General features: G+C 40.4%; 2 protein-coding genes across 3 annotated transcripts; both read left to right on the top strand.

Annotated features, from left to right (window-relative positions):
- Positions 1-1,063: 1,063 nt before the first annotated feature.
- Positions 1,064-9,656, top strand: LOC137889423 (rho GTPase-activating protein 4-like). 2 transcript variants are annotated; one of them, XM_068733277.1, is made up of 22 exons: positions 1,064-1,126; positions 2,699-2,788; positions 2,968-3,139; positions 3,271-3,433; positions 3,659-3,721; positions 3,798-3,926; positions 4,014-4,142; positions 4,346-4,567; positions 4,638-4,739; positions 5,212-5,385; positions 5,568-5,652; positions 5,783-5,807; positions 5,953-6,052; positions 6,146-6,206; positions 6,679-6,756; positions 6,890-7,018; positions 7,102-7,207; positions 7,619-7,846; positions 7,927-7,973; positions 8,059-8,272; positions 8,367-8,415; positions 8,978-9,656. In XM_068733277.1, exons 2-22 carry the CDS (start codon positions 2,722-2,724, stop codon positions 9,110-9,112), a joined length of 2,478 nt encoding a protein of 825 aa, XP_068589378.1. In that variant the 5' UTR covers positions 1,064-1,126; positions 2,699-2,721; the 3' UTR covers positions 9,113-9,656. The 2 variants fall into 2 exon arrangements, with proteins under 2 accessions (XP_068589378.1, XP_068589377.1); XM_068733276.1 differs by having other exon boundaries at positions 5,780-5,807.
- Positions 9,657-11,070: 1,414 nt separating this feature from the next.
- Positions 11,071-14,263, top strand: ssr4 (signal sequence receptor, delta). The gene is made up of 6 exons (XM_068733645.1): positions 11,071-11,234; positions 11,459-11,577; positions 11,678-11,752; positions 12,071-12,160; positions 12,288-12,353; positions 13,622-14,263. Exons 1-6 carry the CDS (start codon positions 11,090-11,092, stop codon positions 13,724-13,726), a joined length of 600 nt encoding a protein of 199 aa, XP_068589746.1. The 5' UTR covers positions 11,071-11,089; the 3' UTR covers positions 13,727-14,263.
- The last annotated feature ends 4,085 nt before the right edge of the window (positions 14,264-18,348 follow it).

The following is an 18,348-nucleotide window of genomic DNA, read 5'->3' as shown; positions in this document are numbered from 1 at the left end:
CTAAAAGATGCTGTGGAAATTCTTCAATGCAAATCGGTGTTTCTCTAAGTTAGCGAAGGCTTTAAACTGAACTTAAATACATTCAAACAATGCATAGTAGATACGGACTAGAAACTTCCTCAAATCAAACCATGCTGGCCAAGTTATGTCAGTTACGTTTTATGTTTTTTAAAGCATCATCATCTTACTGTCTGTTAGAGGAAGGAAACCGAAGTGAGAGAGAAGTACATGAGAGATAACATCAAATAAACCTTTCAGTAAGCTTTGCTGTTTGTCACAAATTGGAAATGGTTAACTTTCAATTAAATTTATTTTGTATAGCCCAAAATCACAAATTTGCCTCAGAGGGCTTTACGATCTGTACACAATAGGTTACACATTTTCACACCTTCATGGCATTTTCACAGTTTTCAGAAAGAGGTGACAGGAAACAATGCTGCTGCTCTTCAAAACAAGTCTGGATGACTTAGTTATTTAATAGCATCAATGGTTTCTTTTTCTTTTCTTTTTTACCAGCAGTGCACATGTGATGAAGGTTATTGGGGCTTTTCTCTGAAGTTATAAATCATTTTAGCATTTGTGTAACTATTTTACTTCACATGAGGTGTTTCCACGGTTAGCCTGCTCACCATACATTACTCATCATAAACTGTGGTCATACAGTCTTGTGCTAAGAATACCCCACAGTCTTCAAAAGTTTGTTTTCCCCCAACTGAAGACTATAGCAGCTGATTTCACTTAGTAGCCACGTGAATAACTAGTGCTGGGGTACTAATCAGGGAAAACAGCTGATGTTTGATTGGACTCAAAAACCTGCTGTGGAGTTCTAGTGGCAGCATGAAAGAGAGACTCGAAAAGGTTTTCAACCCTTGTCACACTTGCACAATCACACACTGACTCCTCAAACTGAATGTGTGAGTGTAATGAGTGTTGAGAAAGAGAGAGCGGTAGAGCTGTGAGTGTGTATGTGTATGTGAGAGAGAGAGATGAGTTCCACCCCACCCACATCCATCCGTGTCCAATGTGAGGGGGAGGTGAAACAGTTGAGAGCTTACTGCGCTATTAACTGGCATTATTTAGTTGCCTCGGTCTGGAGAAGAGACTAGTCAAGACTGCTCCCCACCAGGTAGGACTTTTTTTTTGGATGCATTAAACTTTTCATTTTTATTTACTGACCTGTCTCATCAGAACAAGACATGTTGCCAGTTTGGTAATGATAAACACATGTTTGTACAGCAAAGTAAGTGCTGTTATGAAGGTTTGTTCGACATGGCCCTCAGGCCGTTAACGTCTCATAGCTCAGGCAGCATCTATGTGTTGGTACTTGTTAAAACCTAGAGTGAAACAGCCAGAATTACAAGAGCAACCGAAGAACCAGTTTCTGTAAGGTTAAGACCACCTTTCATTAAGTATTCCAACAGTTTGTGACGACAGAAGGTGGTGATTCACTGCTGATCACACAGTGAAAGAATGAAAAGGGCTAATGGAAAAGGGTGATAGGTTGGAAAAATGAGACACTCCTTTTCAACAAGGAGTTTTGTGTTTGCTTTAACAGCAGACTGATTTTAGGAGGTCAGTTGATAATTGTTTCGGTTGGAAAGGAGTGCAGAGAACACAGTTCAGCTGAAGAGAATGCTGATGAGTGATGTTTGGCCTTTGAAAAAAAAGGGAAGTTGGGGGGGGGGTTTAAGAAGAGAGTATGTGTGTGATGGCTGTGTACAAAGAGTTATGGTCCAGCAAAAATAACACCCCACTCTTCCCCTTTCTGGTGTGTGGTAAATGTCATCCTAATAGTTGATATCTTGCAATCATCAGAGACTAAATTGTTGATTCTCAATCCATCAAAGGCCTTTTAGATGATCATGTGTTTAAATTACTGTCATGCATTGCAGTTTCTGGCATATATGATTACAAAAATGATATGAAACCAAAGCCAAAGTTTCTCAAAGACATGTTTTTCAGTGACGACTTCATTTTTATGTTTATCTGGTGGCCTATAGTCTGTCGTATACACAAAACCAAATTCTTAGCCTAAACTGTAATACAGTTTCTGTAAAGATTCTCAGTCATCCAGTTAGTAAGATATCTAGAAATGGTAGGTTGTTTTTAACTGTTTTATTCAAAGAAATACAGGATACCAAGTCTGCATCAGTAAACTTGAGTATCATTGGTAAAACTATCTGTAGTCTTGAATACAAACATCTCTACAGAGTTTTACGCCTTGTGGTTCATCCTATTTTTAGGGCAGCTGAGATGTTGCTTGAGCTATTTTTGCATCTCATGCAATTCTGCAGCGTGACCGGTGCTGCAGGCAGCACATGCCAACTGGTTTTCTAGTTGCCTGCAGTTCAGCAGAGCATTGCAGCGGGTGACCAGTTTGAAGAGATGTGTTACAGTAAGATGAACATGCTCTTTTCTCTCTTTCTGTGGCAACAGGAAGTTAGCATGGTCTGTGGAGGGGGGGGTTTCAGCACTTAAGAGTGTGAAAGTTTGTAGAGTGACATGCTTGGGTGCAACAGCCGGTCATAGGCCTTGATTCTTAAAAAAGACTTTGTCCAGCGAAGAAGATCAGAATAGCATGCATGGACATAAAGAACGCTGTGATTCTGCAACAGAGGTAAAAAAAAAAAAAAAAAAAAAAGGAACAGAGCAACTGGTATTTTATACTGCTAATAAAATATTCACTTCCTTTATCCAGAATTCCACCCAGTTGGAGCAACAATGACTTCCCATGTGAAACTTCGGAAGGAGAGGGTCGGTATGGTGGACTACGACACTCAAATCAAAGGTGAAATAATGACTTATCTGCACCACTCTCCCTCTTTTACACACCCCATCTTCACTGTGACTGTAAATTCAGTTTCTCACCCACAGCAAGAGTTTCAGAATGAGTCACATTCTCTTGTATGTGTTTCTTTCTCTTTTCCTTATCTGTTATTCTTTTCCCATTCTTTCTTTCCCTTGCAGAGGTGCGTTGCCAGCTTGTAGACCAGCTGAAGGTGCTAGACTTTCAACTTGAGCAGAAGAGCCAGCAGCTGCAGGATCTGACAGACTACCTGCGTCGGCGGGGTGAGATTGAAAGCGAGTATGCCCGCTCTCTTGAAAAACTCGCTGAAAGGTTCACTTCCAGGATCAAGAGGTAAAGATGATCCTTTGCACTTAATGTAATGCATTAGTTAGCACTTCATCTGAGGACGCTGTTGTGAAGCATTTTTGGTTGTACCTTACAAACTGTTTGTCTTTGTCTTCCTTTCCTCCTTGGATGCTCAGGAAGGAGCCCAGTAGTCACTCGGTGTCCCAGGTCTGGCTGGCTCTGCTGTCCCAGACTCGCCAAGAAAGTAGGGACCACAGTGGACTGAGCGAGCGCTGCAGCAACTTCCTCATTCAGCCCCTCACACACTGCCTGGAGTCCACACAGCGCCTTGCCAAGAAGGTACTGATATGAGCACTGGCACCACCAAACACAAACATAGTCTTTCATTATGGGACATGTATGTGTATCTACAAGGCAATTGCCTGACTGGTTTGCTACAACTTTAAATTTTTTGACTCTCACCCTTGTATTTCTGTTAAACTCTTGACATTACAAATATTTTGTTGCTCACCGTGTTCCTTCCGTGTTGTTCCATCTCTTTGTGGTATTTTGTCTCTACACCAGAGTAAAGACATCTGTACTCAGCTACAAGATGGACTGCTCAAGGTTACCACAGAGCTTCAGACTGTAAGTGAGATCCAATCACCCAAAACCGTTTCCTAACCAAATCGAGGAAAGCATAGCTGTATGTGTCTGTGTGCAGGCATGGCGGACATACTTCCAGTACCACTCAGAATACATGTGTGCAGAGGGGAAGCTGAAAGAGGCAGAGAAACAGGAGGAAAAGCAGAAGCAGAGTGCTGCTAAGAAGCTGGAGAGGTTGATAGAAAAAGTAAATAGACTTCAATAGACAAGTCTGCACATTATACTGCATAAAGGGTATGTCACCTCGTTATTGATAATTGTTTATTTCCCATAGAGACAAGGTAAAGTCCAAGAGATCTACTTGAAGTGCAGCAAGGCCCGAAACGATTACCTCCTAAACTTGGCTGCAGCCAATGCCTCCATGAATAAGTACTACCTCAAAGACATCTCTACTCTCATCGATGTGAGTGCATCATCTTTTTGAATTTATTAAAATGCTGTCCTTTTTTTACCATGCCCTATTGGGCCAATCATCAAACTTTCAAAACATTTGACCATAGTATGACGTAAGATCAGATATCACTTAAAAAAAAAAAAAAAAAAATCATGTTTAAGAACGTGATCTTGATCCCCAAACACCTAAATTACAAACATTGTTTCCCTCAGTGTGCAGATGTAGGGTACCACCTCTCTTTAGGTCGGGTGATGCAAGCTTACCTGTCTAGTCGGTGGCGGACCCAGGAGAACCTGAGCACAGGGCTGCAGCAGCTCCAAGGCACCGTGTCCGGACTGGACCAGAGCCAGGACAGAGACACGCTCCTACAGGACCATTATAACACCTTCTGCATGCCCCTTCGCTTCCCCTATCAGCCCCATGATGGAGACCAGGTCTGTATTTTGTTTCAGTATTAAGTTGATTATTTAGCTGTTCAACTCTAAACTTTCGTGTGTCTCCTAGGTTTCCGAGGTGAGCGCAGAGGGTGAGATGAGATGCGAGCTGGAGACCAGATTCAAACAGATACAAACCAGACTTAAAGCAGTTACCCAGGAAACAGAGGAGGTAGCTTTTTTTCTTGCTTCCTAAATCTTTATTTCATTGTAACAAAAAGACGAGTTCAAGTAACATTTGAAGTATCCAACTTATTTTGTGTCTATGAAACATTTTCTATACAAATGCATCAAAATGGGGCCAGCGTGCCTCCAGGTCAGTAAATGCGGCTAATTAAAGAGCCTTTTTGACCAGATTTCAAGTTTGAGTCACTAAATCTTAAGTCAAGATTAACCAAACCCGTAATATTTAATCCTTTTCATATGTATTGTTTACAAGTGCTCAAATTGTAAATCTGGACTTTGCAACAGGCACTTGAATGCAACAAAAATGCAAACAGTCTGTTTTTACACACCATCGCCATAATGGTTATTTTTACCAGTGTCAGGACACTGGTAAAAATAAGTCCATTAGATTGACTATAATTGTGTGCAGTATTGCCAATGCATAATATTCCCATGTTATCTCTGCTACTGTCATACAGGCTAGTAAGAGCATGTTGGCGGCCCAGTGTTCCCTGCTGGAGAGTATTGGAGATGATGATCTGGAGCTCGGCAGTGGGTCGTCTCAGCAGGGCAGCACAGAGAACCTGACAGTCAAGCCCAGCGTGGCCCGCCGCAGGGCCAACGTCCAGGAAATAGAAAACCTCTACTTCATTGTGAGTTAGTTTAAGTTATAAACCAGAATAGCTTGCTGTTTTGGGAAGTTTTAATCATATGCAGCTGTGGATATGCAGACACTTTATTTTTTGTGTTTAATTGTAGAGTTTTGGTTGACGATCAGTGAATGATGGTGACAGCAAGATAATGGCTTTAAATCACATCTGATTTGTTTTTACAGAGGGTAAAAGAGCAACTCGTAGGCAGCTCCCTGGTATCTAAACTACAAGCAAAACATGACCAGCTGAAAGGGGCTGTCGAAAAAGGTATCGCTTCTGCATTTCACACAAAACGATGCCGAAAGGCAAACTGCTGACCCAAAGTGTCCTACGAATACAGTTGATGCATTTCTCCTGACTGGTTGCTTCTTTTTCTTCTTCTTTTTTCTGCTAGCAGAAGCATCAAATGGACATCAGCCTAGGTACATATATGAATGTTTTAAGGGGTCTTATAGAGTCATTGTATTCTTGGTTTAGTTGTGAACAATGTTGTATACTTTAGAACCATTGTATATATTATACAATGGTAACAGAATGAAGCTCACATTATGGCATCTGGCTTTGCAGACACAATGGAAAGTCAACGCGTGTCAGGAAAAATCACTCAAGTGCCAGTTTGATGCATAACCACAAACTTTTCAGTGGAGACATGCTGTCCTTCATACAGGTCAGCATTTCTCTCAACATTTTTCCAGCAAATTGGTGGTAAAGTATTAGACTTGAAGTTTCTGACATTAATTACTAAATTTGCTCCATTCAGGCATCAGGACAACAAATTCCAATTGTTGTGGAAAGTTGCATTTGCTTTATCAACCTTAACGGTAAGTATTCAAGACTGAAGGAATGATAAAATGGGAGCTGCACATTTGCATGTCTAATGCAAAAATGTATTTAAGACATTACAAAACAAGAGCAAATTTGCTATGGCTGCAGCCACATAAAACTGTGGCCGCCAAATGGTGGGGAATCTTTTGTGGACTGACGGACCGAGTAAGCTATAGAGCTGCTTGTTGTAGCTAAAAATAACAGTTAGAATTGTGTACCATCAGAAAACTCACAGTTCTAGAGCCCCCAGTGACTATATTAAAAGCCATTGAATGGGCTTAAAGCAACACACAGAGTGCAGCAATATATTTATATTTACCTTGATTATCCCATTCTTGTGCAAACAAGATATTTATTTTACTTTTTTTTTTCTTTTTTTTTTCTTTTTCTTTTTTTTTTATTTGATTAAATATTTTTGCATTGGATCTATTTTCGCTGCTTTAGAGCACTTTTCTATTTGTCCATCAGGTCTCCACCATGAAGGGATATTTAGAGTGCCGGGTCCTCAGATGGAGGTCAACAACCTGAGGGATGCATTTGAGCGAGGTATGCCTATATGTTTTTGTGTGTGTTGGCATGACCCTTGTGTCTCTTTTTTTTTTTTTTTAAATGTAGATTAGCTCCTCTCACTGTGGAGCATTATTAATGTGGGGCAGTGTGCTGTGCGCTTCTCCTGCAGGAGAGGACCCCCTGGCTGAGCGGAGATATGACCTGGACTCTGTTGCTGGAGTGCTGAAGCTCTACTTCAGAAGTCTGGAGAATCCCCTCTTCCCCATCGACAGCACCAGCCAACTCCTGGAGCATGTCCGTGAGTGTGTGGGTGGATGTGTTTTAAATGGCAGGTGAGTGTGGCCGAGCAGGAGCTTACTTTCTTTCAACACATTTTCTCAGAAATAAAGAACGAGGCAGAGAGCGCAGCTCAGCTCAAAATGGTCATCTCTTCCTACCCTGAGCCTGTCATCATCGTCATGAGATACCTCTTTGCATTTCTTCACCAGTGAGTATTGCAACTCATCACAGTCATCACCATTCAGGATATGATGCATCTAAAAAGAAAAAGGAATTGCATCACAGGATGTTTCTTTCTAGAAGAGAAAGGGCCAAATATTTTTACCTGTTGGCTGATGTCTTATTTCATCTGACAGAAGTGTGATGGATTAGGGTGTTTTCACATTATAGATTCATAAGAGCAGTACATTTGTCCACATGACAAACTGGATTGGGGACTTTTAATTTAGATGGGTTGAGGTAACGCTTTGATATTGTCTTTTGTAAACACGTGTGTATTTGATGAATGTAAGAAGAATGCAAAAAGCTAATTTTAGTTTGATCTCTCAACTTTTATTCTTTCGACCCCCTCTCTCCTTCATTGTAGAATCTAATTTGTGTCTCTGCTCCCTGCCTCCAGTGTGTCTCAGTACAGTGATGAGAACATGATGCAACCTTACAACCTGGCTGTGTGTTTTGGCCCCAGCCTGGTAAGAGGGACTAACGATGATGACGTAGTCACCCTGCAGCCTCAGATCAACGCCCTGGTGAAAAGCATCATCCTCCAGCACGAAAGCATCTTCCCCAGCCAGAGCGAAGTGCAAGGACCAGTGTATGAGAAATGCATGACACTGGAACAGGATGACTGGTAAGAGAAAAGATGTCCATACACGTAACATGGGTACAATGTATGGTGGAACGATTATCTCATGATGTTATTCTTCACAGTGAGCCTATCATTGAAGAAGGAGATGTAGAAGCAGAGTACAAAGATGGTAAGTGTTATGTGCCTATCTTCTCTAAGGCTGTGATGGTGCTTCTGAATAGAATAACATAATGTGTCAATGTGATGTACTACAGAGTTGGAAGCAGGATCCTCAGCTGACATCAGCTCGTCTGCAGCATCAACACAGAGAAAAGCAGAACGTCCAAGAGCCAACAGCAGCGGTTCAATTGACCAAAGCAGGTCGACAGCTGGACCAGTTGCTTCAAGTGGAAAGTCAATGCTCCAGATACCCGTTGGACCACAGTGCAAGCCACGGCGAGGCCACTCTCCTGCCTATGTGCGCAAAGAGTGAGTAGCACTGGATGTTGCAGGATTGCAACTGATTTATGTTTGAGTGGGAAATTAATATTCAATGTCTTCTGATCTCTTCTTCTCCATACAGATTTCAGGAACGCTCATCTTGTGAGGATATTGCCGTTAAAGTAGACAAGGTCTGTCTTGTTTCTCATTTCAAATGGCTGGTTTCACTATGTAATAAGGCTCTTTTATTAAGGGTTTGTAAGATGTAAATAATGGCTTCAAAAATAGTTCATACATAATTTGCCACTGCTTTATATTAATAAAAGGGCATAGGTTTATCATTTTTAGTAAGTGATCTACGACTTATCGTTGTAAAATCTTTGAAGGATTTTTACAACAAACGGTTGAGTCTGTAGTTGTAAATGTTGTAATCTAACAATTGCAAATGAATGGATTTTTCTTTAAATGTTATGCAGCACTTTTCCAGATGGCAAGAAGGACAAATCAAGCACTAGCCTATAATCGATCTATAGAGCATTAGAAAATGATGTATTCATACTTATAAAGTGATTAGTTATAACTAAAACACCCTTCTACAAATTGTCTTGTTAGAAGCAACATATCACCAAGGGTTTAATGACAATAGTATGTTATGATTTGTGTGCATACTTAACATATTCAAGGGAGAGCACAGAACAAGGAGTTTTGTCTCTTTCCTCTCTCATCACTGTCATTGTTTATTTCATCTCATAGGAGGTCTGTCGCCAGATGGACTCTGTCTTCATGGAGCTTCTCTCGCGGCAAGCACTGCAGGATCCCTCCTCCACCGCCTCCTCTCCCTCTGCCCAAGCTCCCCAAAGGAAAGGGAAGCGGGATGGACGTAGGTGAAGAGGAGCAGGGCTCTTTAGAGCAACAGATCCACTGGAATGAGAGGACTGGCATCAGTAGATGAACTGAAAAGAGATCGATTAAACAACTTAAATGGTGGTGCTCTGACAGTAGCTTTCAGCATATCTATTTCTAGAAAACTAAAACCACTGAACCATGGTCACGTCTCTGAGGGGCATGATATTGGTCTGGGCTCCCCACTCAGAACTCCGCATTCATGTTTCATACAGCAGAACTCTGCGGTGACTGCAGACCTGCAGTACAATGTGGAAAGTGTGGATTACTTGAAATGCACAGATGTGTTTGTGTGCAGCTGAATGTGTTTAGGCAGCTTATGGCTTCATGTCCCCATCTGTGTGTTAATATTCAACTGTTTCCACTTTAAATCAAATGTGTTTACCAACAGTAGATGGGCTTGCATAGTTGATAAAACTGTGAATACTGTAGCTATAAGGAATTTTGTATATATTAATTATTCGTAAAATACTTAATGATTTGTCTGTATATCTAGGCTACGTGCCAAATAAATATTTTGTTTATTCTGTTTTTAGTTTCTTTTTTGTTCCCTTTTTTTGGTTATAAATGTAAGTACTGGAAAATGTGGGAGGTTTCATTACATTTATTTTACTTTAAGCCTTGATGATTATTATATAAAAATTCAAATGTGACTATTTACGATTTAAAATATTTCTTGATCAATAGTTCTATTTTTAGGAAAAGTTAAATAAGTGGACATTTAACATCAGCTGTATTATGAAAACTGATTAATGAAACGAGTCATGCCACAGGTCGTATCACAAAAACAAAGTGAAAAAAGAAATATGGTCAAGATGTTTTGGCAAAAGACCTTTTGTTGCAACAGACATTTTGACTTTCATAGCAGGTGTAACTAAAGACATTTATTATTGACAGCTCGATGTATCAGTAACCCTTCAAAAGGGATCAGAATGCACAATCCCTCAACATTTACATAGGGAAATTCACACGTTTGAATGCTTTTGTACTACTTTACATATATTCTTGGTATGATTTTAACTCTATCAATGGGTTTGTTGATTCATACGTTTGAGATTTCTCATATGTTAGCAGTGCCAAGATTATCCTTTTAATATAATTATCAAGTCAGCACTGTTTTTAAAACGTGATCATTTTAGTGGCAGAAGAAATATTTAGGTTTTAGACATTTTTGTAAAATAGCCATGTAAAACTGCTCCCCCACAAGTAAAACTCCTGCATTCAAAATCTACCAAAAATAAAAGTACTGATGTTTTATTATTCCAAAATGTCTAAAAGTTAAACTCATTAGTCAACAAATGTCTTCCGGTCACTGCTACAGTATACTACATATGACTCTAATCACTATTGTTATAGAATCATTACTGTATTAATTTTTTAATTCACAATACAGATTCAGTATACAGGGGATAGTAAATAGAGCAAAAACAAAAGAGCCAGGTTGTATATCACACTAGACAAAAATACAAAACGTACAGATACTCTGTCTTGATAGCCTTTTTGTTAGTCAAATTAGAAAACAGTTTCATACATTGCTTGACATCCTAAAAAACAAAAAAAAATGTTTTAGTTAAACTTACATTTATAAATAAACCAACATATTTGTCTTCTTTTCCTGGGTTTCTAAAAGTAACCAAACACCACATTTTATCTCAGGTCTTGCCAGAATTTCTTGATGTGAGAATAATATAAAAATAGGTGTGTTTCTGAATATTTACCAATGTTTATGTATTCATTATTTTTGAATAAATGGCTATCTTCTGTTTCTTTTTGTATTGATAAAATGTAATATACAAATAATTCAGGTTAAATTCAGCAAACTGTCTTCTGTTTTGAGGTTCTGACGGTGGACGCGTGTTTTACACTCTGATGACGTGTCGACAGAGTAATTTCCCAGACTGCTCTGCGGCTTAACGGCCCGTCATTGCTGCGCAGCCGCAGAGGTGTCGAATCAGTGAGCTGATGTGGACTTCTTTCCTTCTGTCAGTGAGGAAGACAGTGCAGTTCAGCAACTCAGGAACAACACGAAACCTTCCCGACAACCTCTCGGACACCACGATGACTCGTATAGCCGCCTTTCTCGCTCTGCTGGTGGTCGCCTGCTCCGGTAAATCCGCGGGGGACCGGTGGATGAGATTTAACGGGGTTAATTGACAATCTGTAATGCTAACGAACTAGCTAGTAATGTTAGCTGGTTTGTTAAATCACCTCCATGTGTCTTCTTAATTAGGTGGAATATAGATCTTAGATAAATGTGAATGAAGTGTGAATGCTGTGCAGATGAATCACTGGTGTTCAGGATTGTAGCTAATCTCAGCTCTGCACTGACAGGAGAGAGCTGCACAGACCCAGCGATCACCCCGTCGGCCTACACCACCTCTGACGCCGTCATCTCCTCTGAGTCGGTCTTCATCGTTGAACTCAGCCTGGCCTGTGCCAATGGAGCACAGGTAATAACAGCCCACCTCCAACCCGTCCAACGGACATTGTGATTAGATGTTGATGTTATCGAGCAAATGACTCACTGAAGATCATGTCTGTCTTCTCCAGAGTGTGACTCTGTATGCTGATGTGAATGGAAGACAGTTCCCTGTGACCAGAGGCCAGGATGTTGGCAAGTACCAGGTATGGTAGTGACCTCATAATCACATGTATTTGCATATGCATTTACTCTCACTGTATCTGATTTGGTATTTTTTTTATGGTAAGTACTAGATTACACAAGATAATGACATTGATCATATAGCCACAATTGAGCATTGAATGTTGCCTAATTAAAAATCACAGTTACCTTATTCTTATTTTGGACCGCCCTGAACCGCTTAGTACAAAAATCACATTTGAAGCCCAAAGCTTGGTTGTTGTCCATTTTCAGATGAACAGTTTCTTAAGACCTAGAGCTTATTAAAGCAGCTTTTGTCAACATGTGATTTCTTCCCTCAGGTATCCTGGAGTCTTCCTCACAAACAGGCCAGCTCTGGAACATATCAGGTTAAATTCTTTGATGAGGAGTCCTACAGTGCCCTGCGCAAGGTTAGTGTTTGATGCATAGTTTAATATGCTCATAGTTTACTGCCAGTAAGCTCCACTGCATTTCCAATGTTCAAGGTTTAAAGGTTGTCTAATTTGAATTATATGTGTGCATCTCCTTTTGTTCCAGGCCCAGAGAAACAATGAAGATGTAAATGCCATTGAGCCTCTCTTCTCTGTCAACATTGACCACAGGGTGAGTCTCTTATAGCCTCTGAACAATTTTAGTATAGAGAAAAAAAAGAAGAAAAAAAACCCCTCTAAAAACCCACTGTACACTACCTACCTAGTACCAAAACAGGACACAGACAAAGTAAGTGACTAGCTGGTAAACTAGTGGTGCATTTAGCAGACATTCTCCTCAGGATAGAGTGGAGACCAAAAACCGAATTAAGACAGAGTGAATGTTGGACTTACATTCACCAGGCAGCTATACAACTCTTGATGAATGTTAGTGTTTCTCTGCGTCTGCGTGGTTGTGTAAATAACCAACTGTTTGCCAGGTTAACAAGGTTATAATATGGCAGTGATGTGATGTCCAAGAGGCCAAAATCAGTTATTGCAGCCACTTTTAAGTTAGTGCATTATTCCCCAAAGAGTCTTATGAAAACGTCAAACATGTAATGACTTTAAGGCATACTTCTCATAGACACAGTCCGTTAAGAACAAGGATTTGCACTCATTCATGTTTTATTAAGACAAGTATTTTTTTAGGATTTCAATCCTGTTGTTTATCGTATATGACTGTACTCCATAGACAGTAAACAAGGATCAACTAACTCTTAAGACACTGTAACAGCAGCTGTGCTGATTTTATTAGAAAAGGGTCATTTTCAAATTTACAGCTGGAATCTGTACATTCCTGAAAAACTTTTTTTTGACAATTTGGGACAATATGTTGTTATTGCTCCTTAAGAAATGTATCCTCTACAGCAGTCATTCCCAAAGACTGGTTCTGGACCCACCATTGGGTCACAGGAGATTTTATTAGGGTCTCTCATAATCTTTTAAGATGTATATCTGCAGTACAACTTTTAGCCACATGAGGGAGACTGAATACTATGGTTTACCTGTTCATGATAATATAGGGTGGTGCAGAAATGGCAGTAAAAATGGTCAGGAACATTTATTTACACTCAAATTTGCTCTTTTGGTGATTTATAGATATGGCCTATTGTGAATTGGGTCACGACAGTTGGACTTTTATAAAGTGGGAAACTTACTCTACAGTGCTGTTCTCTTGTAATTATTTAAGGGTTCCATTAAGAGTAACATCACACCTAAAAAATATCTTGATTTGTCTTTGTGTACAATTTGATATGAGGCCCAACCTGAGCAATCGCCCATGTTGCGCTCAGCCTCAGAGTATTTCTAGAACCATGTGTAACTGGAGTGTATAATTTATCCTTTGTTAATGTTTAATTTGAACCGGTGATGCGCTTTAAAATTAAAATCTCTTTCCAGGGTGCGTGGAACGGCCCATGGGTGTCTACTGAGGTGGTGGCTGCCCTCATGGGTATCCTGGTCTACTACCTGGCCTTCAGTGCGAAGAACACCATCCAGGCATAAACGATTCATAATCACTGGATTGTTAAAGACTGAATTCTGGTGGATCTCGACCAACGATCCATCATCCATTGTTGTGGCAAGCCAATAGGATTTTGCCACTTGATCTGCTTTGGGACAAGGAGCAAGAGAAGCAGTCTTTATATTTTTTTAATTCAGACTGTGTCTGAATGCCGTCAGTCTTATCAATTTTTCAGAAGAATTTTGTCACAAGTTTGTCCTTGGATAGAGTTTTGTAACTTTTTTTTTTTTTTTTTTTTTTTGTATAAAATCAAACAATAAATATGGACCACAGAAATAAACAAATACACATAATGTACCATATTGAGTTTTGCTTAAAACCTAATGCTACGTTTTGATCGGATTATCTTTTGTCCTTCTGTGTTGATGCACTGGCAGGAGTGGGACTTATATAGACGTGCTGAACACCAACAAAGAGCTGTCAAGACTGAAATGTCAATAATGTGACTGCACTGGCTGGCCTGAACAGGTCTAGTGTATATGTCTCTTCAAGTTAATTCAATAAATGGCTTGTTTTTCTTCCAGTGTAAAGTGTTGCTTCAAGTGATAGACCACCTCTTCTATAAATTCCTCTTTCTCTTAGACAGACTGACAGATTCATCATCTCCTCTTCCATAGCAACATATGCCATCTCTGAAGTTTGTGTTTGGTTGCTAATAGTAAACTGGTTAAGTCTGGATGATTCAACAACCCCTGACCTCATCTAGATCAAACAATAACTGGTTCCAAGCAGATTGAGCGTTCACTGACTAATTGCTACTAATTCCTCTCCAGATCTAAGATGTATATCTACTGTACTGATGGAACATTACAACTATTGTAGAATATGATTCATTTGAGAACGCTCACCCCATGTACTCATTTAATAGCAATATTTAATATAGCAGTTAACAAAACCATGAAGAGAAATCCTGCTGTTGTGGCTGAAGTCTCAGTGGAGGGGGGGGCTATTTTTGTCTGCATGACTGCCCTATTGGCATTCCTAGGTAGTCATGGCGAGGTATGTGTTCCAGCGCAGCAGCTGATGTCCTGTTCTGTTTTCTCTCCAACCGTTAACATGTCATATGTGTTAAATCAGTAAAGACGCGCTGGCGTTACTGTTACCTTTCTGACTGGCTGTGGTGCAGTGCTGCCAGTTGAACACCCTGTGGCAGCATTATGCTGCTTCTTAAAGCCTGGGTATCCTCCAGAGTGTGGCCAGCTATTACCTCATGGACAGATTACATGTGATTTTTACTGATTCATTATCAGCTGTTGCTAAAGTAATGCAATATGTTGCATAATGCATTATAAGCCCCTGTTCTGATTGTCACATTTCTAGGCACTAACGTGCTTGTGTGTTCTGGTTTGTTACAGACATTTAAACTTAGCATGTCTATTTCTGTAGTTGGCCTGGATCTGTGTTTGCACACACTGTACAGCACATGCAGTGCTGCTTTTTTCGTTTATAAGAGCAGCACAACTGCAACTTTTCACTGACTCCCATGAGACAAATGTAAACTTTGTATACCGGTAATGTGACCCGCACACATAAACACTGCACAGTGTACAGAGTACACAAGTACTTTATCATAGGTCTGCTTCTTTGTAGCTTTGTCAGCACAAACACACACTGTCATGGTGTAAGCACACCACAGCTTTTGTCTCCTCTCACCTTGGCAAGGATACAATAGAGACATTACAATGTTGGTAACTGTATAAGACGTGAGCTGGAGAGATTCCAGAAACTCCCCCATGGAGTCACCTATTAGGCTGTGGGAAGTGGGGGACGGCTGGATGGAGGGATATAAATGGAACGAACAAACAAACAGTTAAAGGAGGCAACTGAGTTGATGCTGACGCAAGACTCTTCCTTCTCTTTGTTGTGTGATGTGAGTTCAACGTGTTCAACGACTCCAACCCACACGTCAGGATGGATGATCGCGGATGTAAAATGAAATATTTTGAGATTGTTGATGTTGCGCAAACAGGAAGTTGCAAATTGTTTTTCTGCAGATTGTTTTTCTGTTTCAAACAGTAATTTACAAGATCACATAAACAAATTTTTATTTAATTACACAGCATGGTTTTTATCTTAATTCACCAGTCCAACTTTGTATTTATAGGTACTGAGCACATGTGCTTATTATTATTTAGTTCATCATCATTAATACATAAGACAAATATTTTTACTGAGATAGGAGTTAGAGGAATCTGGGTATGTGTGCGAGTGCTGTGAGGCAGAGAAAAGCTGCTTTGACAGAGGTGTGTAAAACACCAGCTGAGAGTCAGACACTGATGGGCTTAGTGCGATTCAGCAATGTGGAAACTGGCATCGCACAAAGGATCCTCACAGGAAGTCACACTTTCTGTCTGATGTAAGCATTGTTTCTACTGCTCGTTCTTCACACTTTTTGAAAAGCAGAACAAAGTCAACAAACTGAGGGCTAACTCAATAATCATAAAACAGACTGTATGCTGGCTTCCCCTTCCTCGCTCTACAATAACAGTTATTGTTCTGGTTATTTCATGGATGTGTATATACAGTGAGGCATGTTATATGTATAGCTGCTTCCACCACAACAGTTGGATTATGTTTGGAGTGAATAAACTCACTGTCAGTTCTAAGCTTTTGTGCTTCACTCTGTGTTATTTCCCTCTTCCTGCTGTTCTGTTTAGGCATCCTCAAATGCGCTGTTCCTGTTGATGCAGTTGCTAGTCAAGAACCAGCCATATATGGGGAAATGCCCTTTTCTCTCTCTCTCTCTCTCTCTCTCTCTCTCTCTCTTCCTCTATCATATTAGACATCCCCTCGACATTTAACACTAAAGGTCAACCACTGCAATTGAGCCTTTTTAAAAAAAAAAAAATAAAAAAAAAATGTACATGCACTGCTCATAGCTGGCTGGTTGCCATAAAATATTGTAGATTAAACAGGACTAGACAAATCACAACAAACTGTTGTAAATCCTGTGAAAGCATGTTGACTGAGCTCCCATAAAATTGATTTTATCAGACACTCTCCATTGTTTTTACTGGGAAGAAATAAATTACAGGGTCTTTGTTGAGGTGTAAACACAACCACGCTTTAAGTAATGAAAACAAGGTGGTAGAGAGTGATACAAGCTAACCTTGATTCCCCAGGCTCTCAGGGGGATAACCCATTTTAAGATAAATACAATCTTCATCTTCTCTAAAGTGTGAGGCAGTCGTTTTGTAGGATCATAACTGCTGTTAATAAAAACAAAAGTGTGGCTATATTTGTCAAAAAGCACATGAAAACAGCTGCAGTCAAATCGTTGTAGTAAATAAAGGCCTATCTCTATACAGACACCTTTTATGTGAGAAAAATGTCTCCCAAAGTAAATTCCCATCTGCTCTGACAGACAGAAAGTATGAAAAAAAATCATGCAATTGAAAGATAGTTAAGTGAAATGGAAAATAATTTTGTGTTCCGAAAAGGAATGATGAATTGCCTGGATCATTTTTCTTTTGCTACCTCTGTTTATATAGTATGGTGCTCCGGTGCGCTCCGCTAACACAGATAGTTGCTTGTGTAAGTTGGTTGGGGCCTCCCGGTGTCTTGGAATGAGCTCAGTAGCAGCCTCGGCAGTCATCAGGTCTGTTAAACGGTCATGAGTTAAGCAATGCAGACACATTGCTCAGTGTAGTAAAGCTTCTGGCTCCAGGTCTGATTTATTCTGACTTTGGTCAGGGCTGGGGCGCTCCGTCACTCTTCAGAGCCACTGCATGCACTCCTTGCCTGACCTTAAATTGATTCGAAGAGGGACATTTACCTATTTTCCTGCCCTTGTGACAGCCACACAGAGGAGTCATTTATTTCCTTTATACCCCCATCACAGCCACAGGGCTGGCCGGAAGCTCTGCCCCACTGTAATGAAGAAGTGACCTTGAGTTTAGACATCAACCTTGCTTCAGCTCGAAAACCATAAGCATCAGGACATTCAGCATAAACACACACGCTGCAGGATTACAAAAACGCAGTGACCTACCCTATAGACCATCTATCATATGCTCTGACAAGGGGGGATGATGGTGGTTGGGGTGATATTAGCTACTGTCAGATCTTCTATCCTCAGGATAACGAGACAGAGTCACCGGGAAATTCTCTGCAATGATGAGTCAAATTTTAGTGGGTGTGTGCCAGAAAGTTCTCCATTTACCGTAGAGCATTCATTATTTAGCGGTTGTTAACTAATGGCTGTGCAGACAGTATAATGCTGAACGAAAGTGTGTTTGGCCTCTCCCATCAATCTGAAAGGCTGGGTGGATCAGAAATCTCACCATTTCATCATAAAAGAATCATCCTCTCACCTCTGAACTTCCTGGCAGGAAGCGGAAAATACATGAACACCCAGAGGGTTTGGGAGAAGTTAATCTATTTCCTGATACAACAAAGTGATACACGGAACGTTGTTGCCGTAGCTTTCTGTTTTGGCAGAGAATCAAAGTGTTTGCGTCTGGGCGATCAAATAGTGGTGTGCTGAAAGCCCAAGCACTCCTCCTTCAACCTCGACGAGTAGTCCTGGGACACCTAAAAGCTTTCAAGTATTGTCCAGCAGAATATAAACGCTGCTCTGTCATAAACAAAAGGATGTGCTGAA

Source organism: Cebidichthys violaceus, unplaced genomic scaffold (assembly GCF_023349555.1).
Source record: "Cebidichthys violaceus isolate CVI_PGR_0920_01 unplaced genomic scaffold, fCebVio1.0.p SCAF_6, whole genome shotgun sequence".
Lineage (NCBI taxonomy): Eukaryota > Metazoa > Chordata > Actinopteri > Perciformes > Stichaeidae > Cebidichthys > Cebidichthys violaceus.
The sequence above is the reverse complement of the archived record's forward strand: the minus strand, read 5'-3'. Positions and strand labels throughout refer to the sequence as shown.